The sequence below is a fragment of the Acanthopagrus latus genome, chromosome 5 (assembly GCF_904848185.1).
Source record: "Acanthopagrus latus isolate v.2019 chromosome 5, fAcaLat1.1, whole genome shotgun sequence".
In the NCBI taxonomy this organism is placed as follows: Eukaryota; Metazoa; Chordata; class Actinopteri; order Spariformes; family Sparidae; genus Acanthopagrus; species Acanthopagrus latus.
Window position 1 is genome coordinate 8,128,930 of NC_051043.1, and position 16,124 is coordinate 8,145,053.

At 39.8% G+C, this 16,124-nt stretch overlaps 1 protein-coding gene across 3 annotated transcripts in view; it reads left to right on the plus strand.

Moving 5' to 3' along the window:
• trpm3 (transient receptor potential cation channel, subfamily M, member 3) overlaps positions 1–16,124 on the plus strand; it is a 162,629-nt gene that overhangs the window by 22,275 nt on the left and 124,230 nt on the right. For 2 of the 3 annotated variants that reach the window (XM_037098195.1, XM_037098197.1), the window contains exon 1: positions 13,286–14,044. The exons of the other annotated variant lie outside the window; for it this stretch is intronic. In XM_037098195.1, coding sequence (XP_036954090.1) covers positions 13,955–14,044 — 90 coding nt within the window. In that variant the 5' untranslated portion in view covers positions 13,286–13,954. Of the gene's footprint in view, positions 1–13,285; positions 14,045–16,124 lie in introns of those variants that run through there. 3 annotated transcript variants of the gene reach the window in all.

The following is a 16,124-nucleotide window of genomic DNA, read 5'->3' on the forward strand; positions in this document are numbered from 1 at the left end:
TTGTTTTCAACTACAATTCTTACATATTGCACCTTCAACCAACTAGTCATTTGCTTAAGAATAACCCCACAGAGACAGAGTAAAACAGATATTCCAATATGTCTTTGTAAGTAGTCACAAAATTGTTTTTTGCACTCTGGGCTGTGACCAGAAGTGGTCACACTACATAACTCCCTCTCCTAAAATGATAAATTATAGGCACTGGTTATCAAGTTTGATTTTCCTTCGATAAATATCTGGTGGTTTGAACATGATCTAAATTGCTTCGGTGGACAGTTATTATTCTTTCACACAAACAAACACAAACATCTCTTTCTCAGCCTCATTCAAACTTAATGTCAGGATTTGAATTGCTTCAGCTGCTTTAATGCAGCCACATTATGCTAAAGAGCAGTTCAGTGCTGCAGTCCAATGATGATAGAAAAGAGTATAAAACAATGTTTATCTTAAATGGTAATGCCCCTTCATTGTTCTCTGACATGCTCTCTCTGCCTTCCTCTTTTTACTCTATTTTTTTTCTGCAGTCCATTCCCTATCTCCCTCAAACATTGACTTCCTTCTCTTCCCTCTAATTTTGTCCTCTTGGTCAGTATCTGAATGGTCTCTCTCAGAGGAAAAGCAGGGATGTTCCCTGGCCATGGTTCTTAGTCACACTTCTCTGCTTCATCAGACAGAAGATGGAAACACTAAAAACTGTTCCCTCAGTTTACTCCTTGACAAGCTTGAAGCTTAACACAAGACATTTCAGACCTGGGCTAAAGTTAACATGGATGGATTCTGGAGTCTTGACCATTTATTTATTAAAGATCTATCCACTGTTTGTTTTGCCTTTATATTTTTACAGCTTTGCCATTTAGTCTGATCGAATTAACTCCCAAAACCCTCAAACCGCAAAGGCACAAACAAAAACAGTTGGCAGTCAATTAAACTTAACTTTCTGTATTTGACTAATGTGGAATGCAATATATATTATCATATAAAGGTCCATGCTGAAACAGTTTACTCAAAATTGAGATGCTGATAGAAATAGATGGGAAAAGTATCAAAACTTAATGGTGATACCACACAAACACACAAACAATGGACTGATTGCCTCTGTCTCCATCATCAACAGTTATCTACTGTACGCATTTCTTTGTATTACGGTGTTGTGTGTGTGTGTGTGTGTGTGTGTGTGTGTTGAGCCTAAAGCTGCTTCTCTGTCTGCTGCGGCTGCGCTCTGTCTCTCAGAGAGAGATGGAGAAAGGGAGAGCACTGCCTCATCAAGAACTCCACCACGCACAAGATGAGACGTGACAGTGGAGTGACTTGAACCTTTGTGAGTTATGAAGCCATTAATATAACTTCCTTGTGGGGACTAACAAGTTGCCTTCCCACTTATTCAGTGTGCTTAAATATGAGTTATATTTTAAAAATGCTCCCATTTATGCTTGTTAAGCTAACTGCTTGTCAATGAGAGTCAAGAATTATCTAATATGGCCACTGTCTGTGTAGACTGTTTATCTTGCCCCAAATCTTTGCTGTCGTAAACTTTGCTGTTCCTACTAACATTCACAGTAGCAGTCACAGTAGTAATTTCTGGGTTTTGTCACATTTTTAGACATGTAGCCTGTATTTCTAATTTGCACTTGCCCTACAATAAATAGCCTGATGATAAACCATTGTTTTATTGGTTTTTAGAATTACAGCTGAATTGCATGACTTCCAAACCTAAGTATTATGATAATGTGAATAAACTCATGTTGACAGTAAGTTTTGACACAAAAGAAATAGCACTTGCATATCACTCACAGCTACACAGGATACACAGCTAAGTAGTTAGCTTTCTATAAGTATTTTGTTTATTAATTTTACATGAATGTACATATTGTGTTATTAAGCCCTGAAAAAATACATATACATGTGCACATACTGCCCTTTTCTGACTTTGAGCCCCTACCCCTCGATAATCATGTGCACGTTCTTGTGATGCAGACAGATTCACTCACTGATCATTACCATCTGAAGCTGTTGTGCCTGGTTAAAATTATACTGCTATCAAGAATGTAAAGTAACACATTTTGAGAACAGATGCTGAAATTGGTAGCTTTTATATGTACAATACTACACTTTAAAATCAGTGCTTTGTCCTTGTGTGAGATTTCTGTTCGTAGTGGTATTGTTGTGGTATTACACCTCATTTGTGGGAAAAAAATAAGTACAGACTAGCAGCATAATAGTTATGTAATTATAGCCCAGTGGGAGGACAATGTGCTACGAAGTTTGCTCTGAACTTCTTTTTCCTTATTAAGTGATCTTTGACAAAATCTCTGTAATTGCGAATAGTCACCATTAAAAAAATAAAATAAAAATCAGTGACTCGATAAGGACTAGCGGGTATGCGACATTGATAATACATGATGGTTCCACCATGAATAAAACAAAGGAAACTATTTTCAATGACAAAAGTAAACTGTTAATAGATGTTTTTTTCTGAATAGTTTACAGGCTAGGTGGCATTTTACTCTAAAATGATAACTTTTATGATGGTTGCCAGTAGTTCTTGTACATTATTCATTTCCAATTATAGGGACAGAGTTCCCATAATTGCACCATGCTGTGTGCTGTTTTGCCTTCCTCAGTGGTTTGGGAATTTAGAGATGCTTTTGAGTCATGCACACACACACACACACACACACACACACACACACACACACACACACACACACACACACACACACACACACACACACACACACACACACACACACACACACACACACACACACACACACACACAAGCACTCATAAAGGTAAATGCCTACAGACAATGTACATGCACCCACATTCAGACTGTACATACTGTGCAATTTACTGTAATTGCCTTCTGTTTGAACTTATGATCAACATATCTTTGCTAGTTTGACCTTCACACATTTGAGATGGTTGTGTTGCTCAAAGAGATCAGTTTCTACTAAATGCAGAGAAGGCCTTCTTGGAGGATGATATCATCTGTTTCTCATAGTTTACATATATGTGATCATAGTGTATATTTAATGAAGGCTTCATCCATCTGTTCGTCTGATGTTTGTTTGTTTAGTCTCCTCAAGCACCCCCTTATTTCTATCATGCTTGTAGCTTAACACAATCACTGCAAAAGACACAAAAAATACAAACTACTATACAGGCACAGATGTCTTAAAATCAGAGAGATGTAAATTAAGAGATGCAGTACATTAAATGTGTTTATGGTAAGTATAAGATCAAGTCTCTCAACCATAAAGCTAAGGGTGCTTGTTCTACTGCAATTATGTAGTCTGGAGATATTTGTGGTTTTACTACTTTCTATTATGGGGAATGCCAAATGCCACATAAATAATTACTACTGCAGAGAAAAGAGGATTGACTCTCGCTGTTTCTTTGTCAGACATCCTCACAGCATGAAATAATACGTGCTAAACTTAAAGGTTGAATTTACCTTCCATGACTCAGTCTGATTCAGTGTCGCCTTGACGTCATCATATCTCTGTCATACCTGCTGTCCCTGCCTGCATTATAACCACTTCCCTACATACAAATGTTGGTATTTACCTCACCTACTCACCCTCATTTGTGTCTCCTATAAAGCATTTAACTCTTGGCTCTAGCTCTCCAACATGATTGATAGACATTTAAAGGGATAGTTAACTCCAAAATCAAAAATACCTTACCTGTATTGCTCTTTATTGGCTGTAGTCATGTCTGCCTTGTCTTAAATATAATGGATCTGAATGGTACTCTGCTTGTGGTGCTCCAAGTGCTAAAAAATACTTTTGAAAATCTCAGCATTGATGTCTCTTTCCAGAAATGATGACTTGGTTACTCAAGTTAATCCACAAACCTTGTTGTGAGAAGTTTAATGCAGGAACATTTTCTTTCAAACTACAACCACTAACTGTAACATAATCTAAAAGGAAGCGTGCATCTTCTCATAGCTGACAGTGTTGGATGTAAACAGCAGAGCTTTAATGTTAGCTAGCCTTCTGTCCATGAGTATGAAGAAAGTTAGGGTGAACTGTCCCTTTAATACAAACAAGGTAGAAAATACATGCAGGTGTTACATTATGAGTAAAATAATAAGTTGCTTGAGAGTAAAAAAAAATAAATGTGCTGAATGTGCTATGCAGGAATGTTTGCACTAAGGTGGCAGCAAAACCCTCTGGTAAAGCAGTATATGACTATTATGTCATATTCAAATCAAATCAAGTCAATTCTATCTACTGTTCTATCTACCTCCGAGTTTTACCCCTGTCTTGGAGGCACTCGACCAGCTCCCCGTTATAAAGGGTTAGATACCTAAACCTACAAAAGGTTGTTTAAAAAGTGGCAATTTGAATAGGTATTTCTTAAGCTGGTAGTGAGGAGACTTGCCTAGCTTCTAACTGCCTGAATGCGAACGTCTACACTGCTTCCTCTGGTTTGGCACCTGACATGAATAGCCCTTGAGTCAGATACGGCCACCAGCCACGCCAGTGATGGCAGCTCCCCTCTAAATGATCTGTGTACTTGGTATGGTGCTAGGTTGGAGTTTAGGGGCTTTTGGGAAACCCTAAGGGGCTGTTTCAATTTGGTAAGTTTAAAGCTTTCAAGGTTAACCTTTAAGAGCCTTTAAGATATTATGCACACTTAACACCTAACTTTTTACTTGCATCAAAGAGACATAAATCAATGTCCACAACTTTAACTTTTAACTTTAGTATGCTGGTTTTATTGCATAGATTTTAGCAAGGGCAAAGCATACACCTCAATACTTATTTCAGTTACAATCAATCATTATCAAAAATCCTTAAATCACAATACTTTAAATAACAGATTAATCTAAAAGAGCTGAGGCCTGGTTAGAAATACTTAGATTTAGGTGAGCTGGAGAGGGTCAGGTCTTTCCATGGCTTGCCTTTCACTTCCTGCTGAAAGTCCAAGTCCTTGAGGCAAATCACCACCCTGGCCGAGGTCTCTCAATTTCCTCAAAGCCCAAACTTCATGCCAGCAGAGTGAACAAAAGTACTACAATATCCAAATTGTAATCCACAACATGTTGGCAAAAATGGTTAATCCACTGTGCTCTTAATTCGTTGGTCTGTTTCTGCTGAAGATTTCATGAAGTCCTTTCTCTGATGTTTAGGCTGCTCACATACTCCGTCTCAGGTGTTTCTTCAAGGCTAGAGCAAGTGGAAGAACCTACTTTAGTCTGTGCATGTTCTGAGTCTGTTCCTTCTGTCTATACTGATAACGCTGCTGTTTGTCAACTGTTGTTTGCACCTGCTGAACATGTGTCAGTACAGCAAGAGGCCTAAATGCTGAGCTGAAAAATATGGACCTGATTTCTGGGATGTGTATACAGTCACTCTTACATGTTTTTTAGGTTATACCTTGTTGCAGAAGTTGTACGATGGGGGCATTAGCACATTAAAACAAATGACTAGACTCACAACTCAGTGGCTGATAGTGAGAGATGGCGCAGCCCAGTCTCATGTCAGAATGTGTGACTGACTTGCCAATATGCTAGAGAGTACTGTATAGAGATGCATATTAGGGCTGGGACGAAAACAAACAGGAATTGGTAGTACCTGCGGAAGCTGAGAATAGCCCGTCTCACACAGAGACGCTGCATTAACGCCGCAGCGTTTTGTCAATTCTCCGCCATTGGTCATTCACACAGAGCGAAGCAAAGACGAACCGCCGTGTAATTCATTCAGCTGCATTGCGGCTCCTAAAGAGTCATGGGAAACACACCGATGTCATGATGATGACGTCGGTGTGTTTCCCAGGTGTCCCCCCTCTCAATCTAAACCCGCGGACCATTTATAATGTCTAGTGATTCATAACCCGGCCCCCTAAACATCCTGGAAAGTGAACGTTTTTCGTGCTAAATTACATTATTACGTAATCGCCATCAATGAACAGGTCGCTACATGACTCTGTCACTTGCGGGGATGGAGGCCATTCTCTGGGGGAAAGTTCACTTAAGTCTCGGTCGGGATGGCTGAACATCGCAGTGATTTCTATCAACACAAACACTTGAATGAGTTAAAGGTTTTTGCCGGTGACAGACACTGTTTTTTGGGCAGAAATGTGATGAAGAGTCGGTAGGAAAGGCGGGAGGACAGACGCTGCTTCGCCTACAACTGCAGAATTTTACCAACGACAGTTACAGTTACAGTTACTACGTTACTTTTGTTTGGTTATATAATGCTAAATTAATCATTAGATTAGCTGACTAATTGAAAAAATAATCGCTAGATTAATCGTTTGAAAAATAATCGTTTGGGACAGCTGTAATGCATATTGCAACTACTTTCCGAATCGATTTTGCTCCTGATTCACAACCATAATAGTTATGCGTTGGGTTAGGGATATTTCAGTTACACTACCAATTTTAGATTAGTAGATCTGTAGATTGGAAACCTGGCCCTATTATCATGTCAGTGTGAGGTTTTGCCTCTCCAAAGCATGAAATGTTCATGGGTGAATAAAGGTGCCAAACCAGTAGGGAGTGATAATGACAGGAGCAAAGGTCAGTGTGGGTGGATGAGTCAAACACAAGACATTCACACACAAGATTAATTTCCAATGTGACACAAATAGTCAAAGTTTAAGTTGTGATGGAAGTAGTATATAAACCAAACCTTGATCTTTTCCTCAACCTAACCAAAGTTCACCTGTCAGCTGAAATGTTTCTCAACCACCTTTATTTTGCAAGTCTAATCACGAGTTGTATAGTTATTGTTGCTTACTTGACTACCAAATAAGAAATTGTACTTTTCACACCTAGACAAGGTAAAACCTGACACTGAGACGGTGAGCTGGCTGGTCTATTACTCATTATTGGTCTGATAGCGGGTTGGATGGTGAGAAGCAAAACAATGTCGAGCAACAACACATTTTAAGGCTTGGAGTGTGTGTGCTTATGTGTGTGTGTGTGTGTGTGTGTGTGTGTGTGTGTGTGTGTGGCTCTATCCCGCAGGCTGGTAATCATTGCCTCTCTCCAGATGGAAGAGTGTTCCTGACTCAGTAGAGGTCTTCCTGCTTCCTCAGGGCAAGAGACGCAGGGGGTTGATGCGCGTGTGTGTGTGCGTGTGTGTGTGTGTGTGTGTGTGTGTGTGTGTGTGTGTGTGAGCGCGCGCGTGCACACTAGTGTGTCTGAGTGCATATGGAGGTAGGTATTGAACTGTCACTTACCGGGAATCCTCTAAGGGATGAGCATCACACAGAGAAGAGTGTGAGGAAGCCAAATCAGATAGAGACTTTTGGCATCATCAATCTACAGCAGACAACTTTATCACATACCTTCAGTCCCTAGTTTTAAAGAAAAAAAAAAACTGACAGTATTTTTGTCTGCGTGTATGTGTGGTGAATGCCGTTATTTACAATACTTGATGGTACTATATCTACATTTTTTACTATGATTGATTGTGAGAGCTGAGCTCCTAATCAGAGGAAGTTTATACCAGGAAGTCGAAGTGGATACTATCCTTGGAGAAATTTCAGCTTGTGTATATTAACTGTCCAATGGCATAACTAATAGGAATTGCATCTGGAGGATACTGGACCTCAATTGAATCACCGGATCAACTGAGTCACAGGTTTTTAAAAGAGGTAAAATGGTTTTCTTCTGTACATGCAAAAGCTTCATTTGAAACACAACAATATAAAACATTCAGGGACTTAAATCAATCAGAGACTTCCAGCAAAGCTGTCTTGATAGATCCCAGTATGTTAATCAATTTGCAGAAGGCACTTCTTGCTGGCTGTCTTCACATAATACTTTTTTTTTTTAAATCTTCATTGTGTCTTGTTGTAGCATAGTTTAAAATCCAACTGAAATCACATTTAGTCATCCCTTTTTGCTCTCTAAATCAGTGTGTTTTCATATTTATTGTAGATAGTTTGTGTAATTAAACAGAAAACAAAAACATCAGACATGTGCTTTTCATCAAAGCTGGCCGAGAAGGACAGCCAGTTTTTAATGGTATTGAATAGTCAGGACCACCCCAGCATCTAACCAGACCAGACCATACTTTTGCAGGTATTTTCACATTCTATCGAAGGTTCTGCAGCTGAGCAGCTAATTAGCTTTCTAGTCTGCAAACTGAAATTAACAGTGCTCTTATCCTATCCTCATCATATCATATCCTGTTAATATTTGTTTGGTGGCTCCTACAACAAGCTAACATGCAGAACAAGATGTTCTTCATGTCTGTAAATTAGATAGCAACACATTAGCTGGATTTAATTGGCTGAAACAAAATAATGTTTCCATCTGCTTGGACTGACACTCTAACGATAGTCTGTAGAAATAATGCAAAACTAGTGGGGTGACAGCAAGGGAAAAAAAATATATTTCTATGTTATTCTTCCTAAAGGAGAACATAGTTATAGACAAGGAAGATATATATGATGTTGTAACAAAAGACTGTTCAGTTGACTTTGTACAGTTTAATGCAGTACTTGAAAATATTGTCAGAATTCTAATTGATGTATACAATACAACCACAATATGACATATATCTACCTCTTTTACATAGAATTCAAATAATTGATTTGTCTGCTTTCACATGAATACCAGCAGAGATGATTCCCATTTTCAGTTAGGGAGCAGCTTCTCAGGAGCCTCTAGCTTTGATTGACAGGTGGAAATGGGCTTCTTTCCCACTTTTGTCATGGTGCAGATGTCACAGGGTCCAACTGCAGCAGAGATGTCGTTAAGAAGAAATGGGTTATAGTGAACACCCACTTTGTGTTACTACACATAAATGTCCTCACTCACACACTCAATGGATGCTGAAGAGTACTTCCTCACGACAACTTGTGGGTCGTGAGTAAATTATTCAGAGATTCACTGATGCTCTCTCACACACACACGCATTTACACATTCTTACATTTACATAAAACCTCATACATCCACATCTTCAGGCACCAGAGCGGAGTGACTTTAGCTGGCACAATAATGTTGCTTCAAGTGCAGGGCCGTATCTGTTGAGATTGACAGTATATTCTGTTGTGATTCATGTATAAGGAAGCCATTCACCTCGACCTCTACTTGCTCTAATAAAGAGTACAATACAGCACTCCTTTTCCCACCTCATCTGAAAATGTGAGTGAGAAAACGTTTTTAGACATTTATTGTTTTGCCTCACCATCTGATACAAGCTCTCAGCACTGAATCACTTTAGTAATTCACAGTAAATTGCCTCCTGCATCAGCCAAGTTAAGCTCCCATGGGGAGAAACGAATCACTGTGAGAGAATGAAATCTCATCTTGTCTGGTCTTGTTCTTTGTAAGTGCTTTAATACCTTTTAATGTTGTGATAATTAGTGTAGCCAAGAAGAGTGAGAGGATAAAACAAACAAGACACTCTCTTTGTCTTCAGCAGGTGTGTTGAATTGGTGCCCCCTGGTGGTTGAAGTTTGTAAGTATTTTTTTGCACCTGCAGACTCAGTACTCATCAGGCAAACTCGGTAGCCTGATGCACCGATTCATCAAAAGGCAGTCACTCTGGTCCTGTTGTTGTAAAGTTAGCAATTGTTTAATAATAATTCTATATTAATATTATAACATCATTTAGAAGTGAGGTTTGAATGATGGTTTCTAGGCTGAGACTGGTATTGTGCATTAGTAGGTTGCCATCTAGGGTCGGCATGCAGACAGTGCAGAGTGGAGTGATTCATGGGGTTAGATGTGTTTGCTGAACCATTTCATGGGGCGAGATTGAGAAGTGTGAAGCCAGAGGGTCAGGGGGGAAAAGGCACACTCTAATGCTGCTCCCTTCCTACCACCCTTTTCTCCTTCACACACACACACACACACACACAAATCATCTCCACAGTGACTGGCTGTGCAGTTGACAGACACATTTCCCAGAGGTCTTGGAGGTCCCCAGGGGAGTCGGTGGTCAGTGAGGTGGATATTCTGAATGTCAATCTGTGACTGTCAAGGCACCACTTACGTACTGTGTGGTGGTTACTCAAGACAGTAATCAGGATGTTAACAAAATACTCTACACTAGGGTTTGGCAACATGGTTAAAAAAAAAAATCCATATTGTTCAATATAGTTATTTATACAGGCTTGACAGAGTATGGTGATAATGACCTAGAGCCAGAACAAACCAGAGGGTTGATTAGTTAAACATAAGAATATTCTGTAGTTTCTTAATGTAAAGATAGAACAACATAATGTATACATGTAATGATGGCTTGGTTTAATATATATTTTGTGATAAAAGATTTTATCGATTACATAAAATTGTTTTTCTCGGCTTTGAAGGATAACCTGAGTTCAATTTCAGTGTTGCTTTCGTGGCCCTCACTACCACTTATGTTTTTCCTATTCTCCAGAAAAACTCTGTCACATCAGCTTCACTGGGGGCTCAAACGATGCTTTGTGGTATGAAATGGGCTTCATCATGCATGGCAAAAATCATAATCAACGTAATTTTGATCAGGATCTTGTGTCAAGATTGTTTTATCTTCCAGCTCTACTCTTTACTAACATGTATTTAATACATGTATATTAAAAAAAAAAACAGTAACGTGCTATTTAAGAGCAATATATATCATTCATATTTCACTGTATGATGTTGCATTGCTGCAGCTGTTGTTTTGAATTAAATGTAAGTGAACTCTCAGTTAATTACGCATTACTCTTTGTTCTTTATTTTGCTCCCAGGTTAACTCTGACAGCCTGTCTTGCTTCACTGAGGTGAGGTTAACTGAGTCTGAGCTCAATTTTCCTCAAGGTTCCCTCTAATGAAAGCCCAAATATAAGACAAACTGTTCCCTCAGTATTCCGTGTCCATATTTTAAGCTTTGCTTTTATTTGCTCTGATGTAATGTCCCAGCAAAGGCTGAGTATGTGCTGCACAGACATATTCAGGTATTTTGATGCTTAATGTAGCTACAGTCATAGTGACATTAATTTGAACCTTTCCTTTTACTATGACAATGTGCAGTACATGTAACAGGAGGCATCATGTGCTGTCATCAACACCTCTGAACCTTGAGTGTTTTTTATCTCTACACCAGTGAATAATATCACACTGAATCACTCCGCAGCCCGTCCAAGCATGCCAAGTCTATCACAAAGCGAGATGTTAATTTGTGTTTTTCATTGTTTTGTTATGACAGGTCTCTGGGTTTTTGACTATTTTGAAGCAGTAGTTCGCTGGAGACAAGCAGTCTGAGAGACTAGAAATAGAAATAAATACACACCAAATACAGAATAGTAACAAAGATGAAGCAAAAATAGCTGTCTCATTTTCCCTTTTGTTGTATTCAGGTCTTTGAGAGCTGTGCTGCACTGATAAGATTTGTCATTGTTCATATACTCTAAGTTCCTGCTGCTCTGTGGATGATTGTAGCCTGTGAACCAACAACAGTGCAAACTGCAGTTCTCCTTCTGCCCTAAGACAGTGACAGTAATGATTTAGCTTCTAATCAAACCTGATAATCTCAGGCTTGTGTAGAAATAGAAAAATATGATTCATCCTCATGTAGCTTTAAATGAACTTAAAGTGAGATGACTGCAGGCATTTGTTTCTATAGCACTGGAAAGAATTATAGCACAAAACTAAAAATTGATTCTTTGGTATGTTTACGATTTTGATTTTAAATTGAAAATGTATCAAATTCAGTTTTGACGATGCCACATCTGTGCTGCAAATTAATAATTCATAATCATAATTGTTGATGACGTTGAATACCATCTCATTTTCTCCAGCACAGTATCTACGGCTACTGTGACTCAGAAACAGAGTCCGTCGAGTGACGAATGTGGCCATAATTTCTGCTTGGCAAGTAAATTTTGTAAGACCCTCTGCCACTCAGTCACTTTGCACTGAAAAGTCTTTGATGAAGAAGCTATGCTGAGCATTTCTGCTGTGTTTTGGTTTATCTCAGTAGATTTATCTCTGCTTCTCTCCTCTGCTTTCGGTCTGTGCCGGAGTTTGACACACTCAGAGGGACTTTGTGGTGCGTTCAGGTGCACGTCTTCAACTCTAAAACCTACCTGGCTTCATATGGCAAAGGATATGTGTGCCAACAGGGACCTTCAAATGCACCTCAGGAAAAATGTAAATGAAAGTTGTCTATGCATAAAAGTCTAACAATAGCAATAGCCATCAGTGCTGAATTATTTTCTGATATCATTAGTCTATTGTTATCATGATATGAGACTATATATATCTTGCATTTTGGATATTATTATATCATAATATGGCATAAGTGTTGTCTTTTCCTAGTTTTAAGACTCCATTGCAGTAAAGTGATGCATTTTTTCTGAACTACCTATTCTTAATCCTCTTAGTCATTATATCCCCATTACTGTGTTGATACCAATTGTCATCCCTACAACAGATATTGAGGTATTTCATCAAAATAATACTGCGATATTTGATTTTGTGTCCCAGTTGTAGCATTTACAGGGGCTTCTGAGGAGATTTCAGATGTCGAGATATATATTGTGTATCGTGATATGGCCTACAAATACTGCAATATTATTTTAAGCCTTAAAGATGTAACTGTCACTGTAATGTATTCATTTCAAGAGGTGTCTTTAGAAGACATCATAAGAAAGTGATTTATCTTGTCTTTATCTTGTTTATTTGATATTGTCCTCATAGCTAGAGCTGTCATTGCAACATTCATACAAAGACAGCAAACTGAGATGCATAAAATGACAGAGGGGGAGGTAGAGATGCTGAGAGGCATTTAACATGACTTTTTTCGACAGCAACATCAATCGCCTGGTTTTAATTTAACAACTTTATACAATATTTTGTATAACACGCACAAATCAGTAAGTAGGTCGTACTCCTCTCCTCCACTGCCACAGCACCAAGTTGTTTCGTGTGCTTCCATCTTCAAGCTTAGTCTGAATTCACTCTGTAAGACAGAGCATTAACGAAATGTCCCTTTTGAGCACCATACCTAGCCTCAGCACACACCACTCCACCACATCTCTTCCCATTCTCTCCATCTTGCCCCCCTCTTTTTCCTCCTGCGCGCGCTCTCTCTCTCTCTCTCTCTCTCTCTCTCTCTCTCTCTCTCTCTCTCTCTTTCTCTCTCTCTCTCCATCGCTCCTTTTTTTCCCATGCGCAGAAGCAATCTTTTTCTCTTGCATCCCATTCCAATAGTTTCAATTTCAGCTCATCTGTCAATTGATTTGGATCTTATTTTATGTCTCCACATTCTCTCTCTCTCTCTCTCTCTCTCTCTCTCTCCATTTTTCTGTCTCCCTCTCTTACAGTCTCCCCCTCTCTCTCTTTCTCTCATCTTGGAGAGTGTGCATGCAGTCTCAAATCTAAGCCGCTGCCTGTCAGGCTGCTCCGTTTATGCGCTCTGCGCTACTCTGCTTCCCTCTCCTCTCTCCTATGCGCTATACTGCACTGCACTGCACTGCACTGCTCGTCTCTCCTCTCATCTCCATCTCTCCTCCTTCTCTTTCTCCCTTCTTTGTCTTTCTCTACCTGCATCCCTCTTTCACTACACTCTCTTATCTCTGTTGTGCATTGCTGCGCTCTGCTCCATTGTTTGGGAAAATACTGTACACTCTTGGTGTTTTTGCGCCAGAGCTGAGTGCACTCCGGCTACTGGTGGAAGAGGATTCAGATGTTCCTAGTGCTCCAGGTTTGGCTTGCCTTGAACTATTTGGATCTGTGTGGGCCATAGAGGAGAAGAAGGTAGGGAGGAAGAGGAGGGTGGGCAGAGAGCTGCCCAGGTGAGAGCTTCATCTGCTTGGGGAAGTAAAGGCTTCAAGGTGGTGGCGGTAGTGGTTGATTGTTTCTCCGTCGAGGGTCATGCCCTGGGACTTGCGTGCTTTTCGGCAGTTGGAGTTGGAGACCCTCTCCCATTTTTGCCCCCCTAGTGGGGCAGCATTGATCCTGGTGCCGGGAAAAGCAACCGGGCACCAGCGGCACCACCGTGAAGAGTGGGCACCATGAACCAGCTGGATGCACCGCGGCCACTCAACTGGACCATCAGAAAACTGTGCCATGCAGCCTTCCTGCCTTCTGTACGCCTGCTAAAGGTAAAAGAACACAGGGGAAGGGAGTGTGGGAATGAACTAAAAACTAGATGTAGAGGGAGATGTCATCTTGCTACTTTTGCAGAAGAAGACAAGTAGAAAGAGGTGTGAGGATACAAAATGAATGCTGGAGAAGCTGCTATGCCATGTTATACTGTGTTTATTACCAGGCTGTTGTAAGACCGGCATTAGGAAGAAATCTAGGAAAGAATGTAGTTGAATATTAAGCTAAGTGTGTTAACACTGCCAGCGTAACACTAAGAGCGGAGCGCAGAGCTTTGGAAGCGTGGTGATGTGAAAAGAGGATAAAATGGAGATTGAGGAAAAGCAGGAGCCTGATGTTAGAGAGATGCACATAGGAAATGAGATGGAGAAATGGAAGAAACAGTGACAGAAAGTGTGTTAGACAGAAAAACGACGTATAAATGATTTAGAGCATGAAAAATGAAGAACAGAGGACAAGACACTGACAACAAGAGATGTAAAGGAATCACAGGGTGAGAGTGGAATACAGGGGTCCAGTGTTGGAAATAGCAAGAGGGATGCACAAACGGTGAAGGTGAAGAAACCAAGCATAAAAGAAATGAGAAAAGGAAAGGTGGATGCTGAATAAAAGAGACATATAAAGGAAGAGAGGATTTTGTAGGGATGGGTGACCATAAATGCTGAATTGGAAGTGATGACGAGGACGGAAGCAATTTAGAAAAGAGGTGGATGTGCAACATCAAATCCCAGTTGACAGGTGTTAAAATGAATTTCACAGCACACCTTAATGTAAAGCCTCACGGCGGACTTATATTTTGTTAGAGCTGGCCAGGTTGGGTTGGCAGAGCACATCATTTCACAACATCACCTGAGCAGAGGTGTGTAATATAATGTGTGTAAATGAGTGTCTTCTCATCTGTGTATCTGAGCATGTGTGGGTGCACCTGAGTGCCTCTATTTGGCTTATTTACAGACATTTCTGCTCTAAAATCAAATCTTTATTCATTTATGTGCTTGTATAAGCCAGTTACAGGCACTCTTGAAGGTGGGCTATTGTTGGAGGTCTTGAATGCCTGTTCTTCCTTCTCCTTTGATGTGGCTTTATCAAAGTGTCTCACAGAACAGTGTCGCTGTGATGTTGAACCACACAACCACGAGTGCTTCAGCTCACATGTCAGGCATTTGCATTTGTATGGCCTGGTTAAATGACTATCATTGTAATCCTTGATTGCATGCACATAGACACACACACACAAACTAACAGATCCTGAGGACGTTCATGGTCGGGTTGTTAACGTGCTTTACTGTGAAACTGTACATGAGCAGACAGTTTTTCAGAAAGTGGTGTCTCTACGCACGTGTGTGCAGCGTGGGAAGCTTTTTGAAACATGAATATCTACCAGCTACTTACAGAAAAAAATTCAAATTCACAAGCCACTCAGTAGTTCATCATTGCCATCTTATTTTACCAGCATTTGACTGGTGGTTGATACTACTTTTGTACCCTGATGTGTTCTTAGAGTGTTCAGAGCAACCCACAGTGCTGTAAGATTAATGCAATATATTCATTTTAGACAAAACATCTATTTTAATTGCATCAGTGAACATTTCTAAATCCTAGGTGATTCTACTCCCCGAAATGAATATTTTTGTAAGTAAAACCATAATATAAGTCCACTCCAACTCTGACCCTGTAAAAAGTTGAACTGAATTAACACATTTACATTCAATTAAATTTTTTCCCTCCCTAAGCTGGATCTGTGAGCATCAAGACTTGAAAAAGATGATGTCATCAAGTGAGACTTTTTTGGGATTAAGTGATTTCCTCTTAAGTGTCAGTTGAATTTAGGGCTCCCAGCTGTGAAACAGAAAATGTTCCCATCCCATATTCCCTCTTTGTATCCAACAACGATATACAGAGCAACTCTAGATTTAACAACATCATTAGCATGGTGTGGTCTCTGCTGTTTTATTCAGGAGATTCTTGCTCAAAATAATTACCAGTTGTTTAATATTATAAACAAAACAATATGAATTTTAGAGCTGATATTTCATTTTGAGGTTTAAGTCTTATAGTTTAAGTGTCCATAACAGTAGA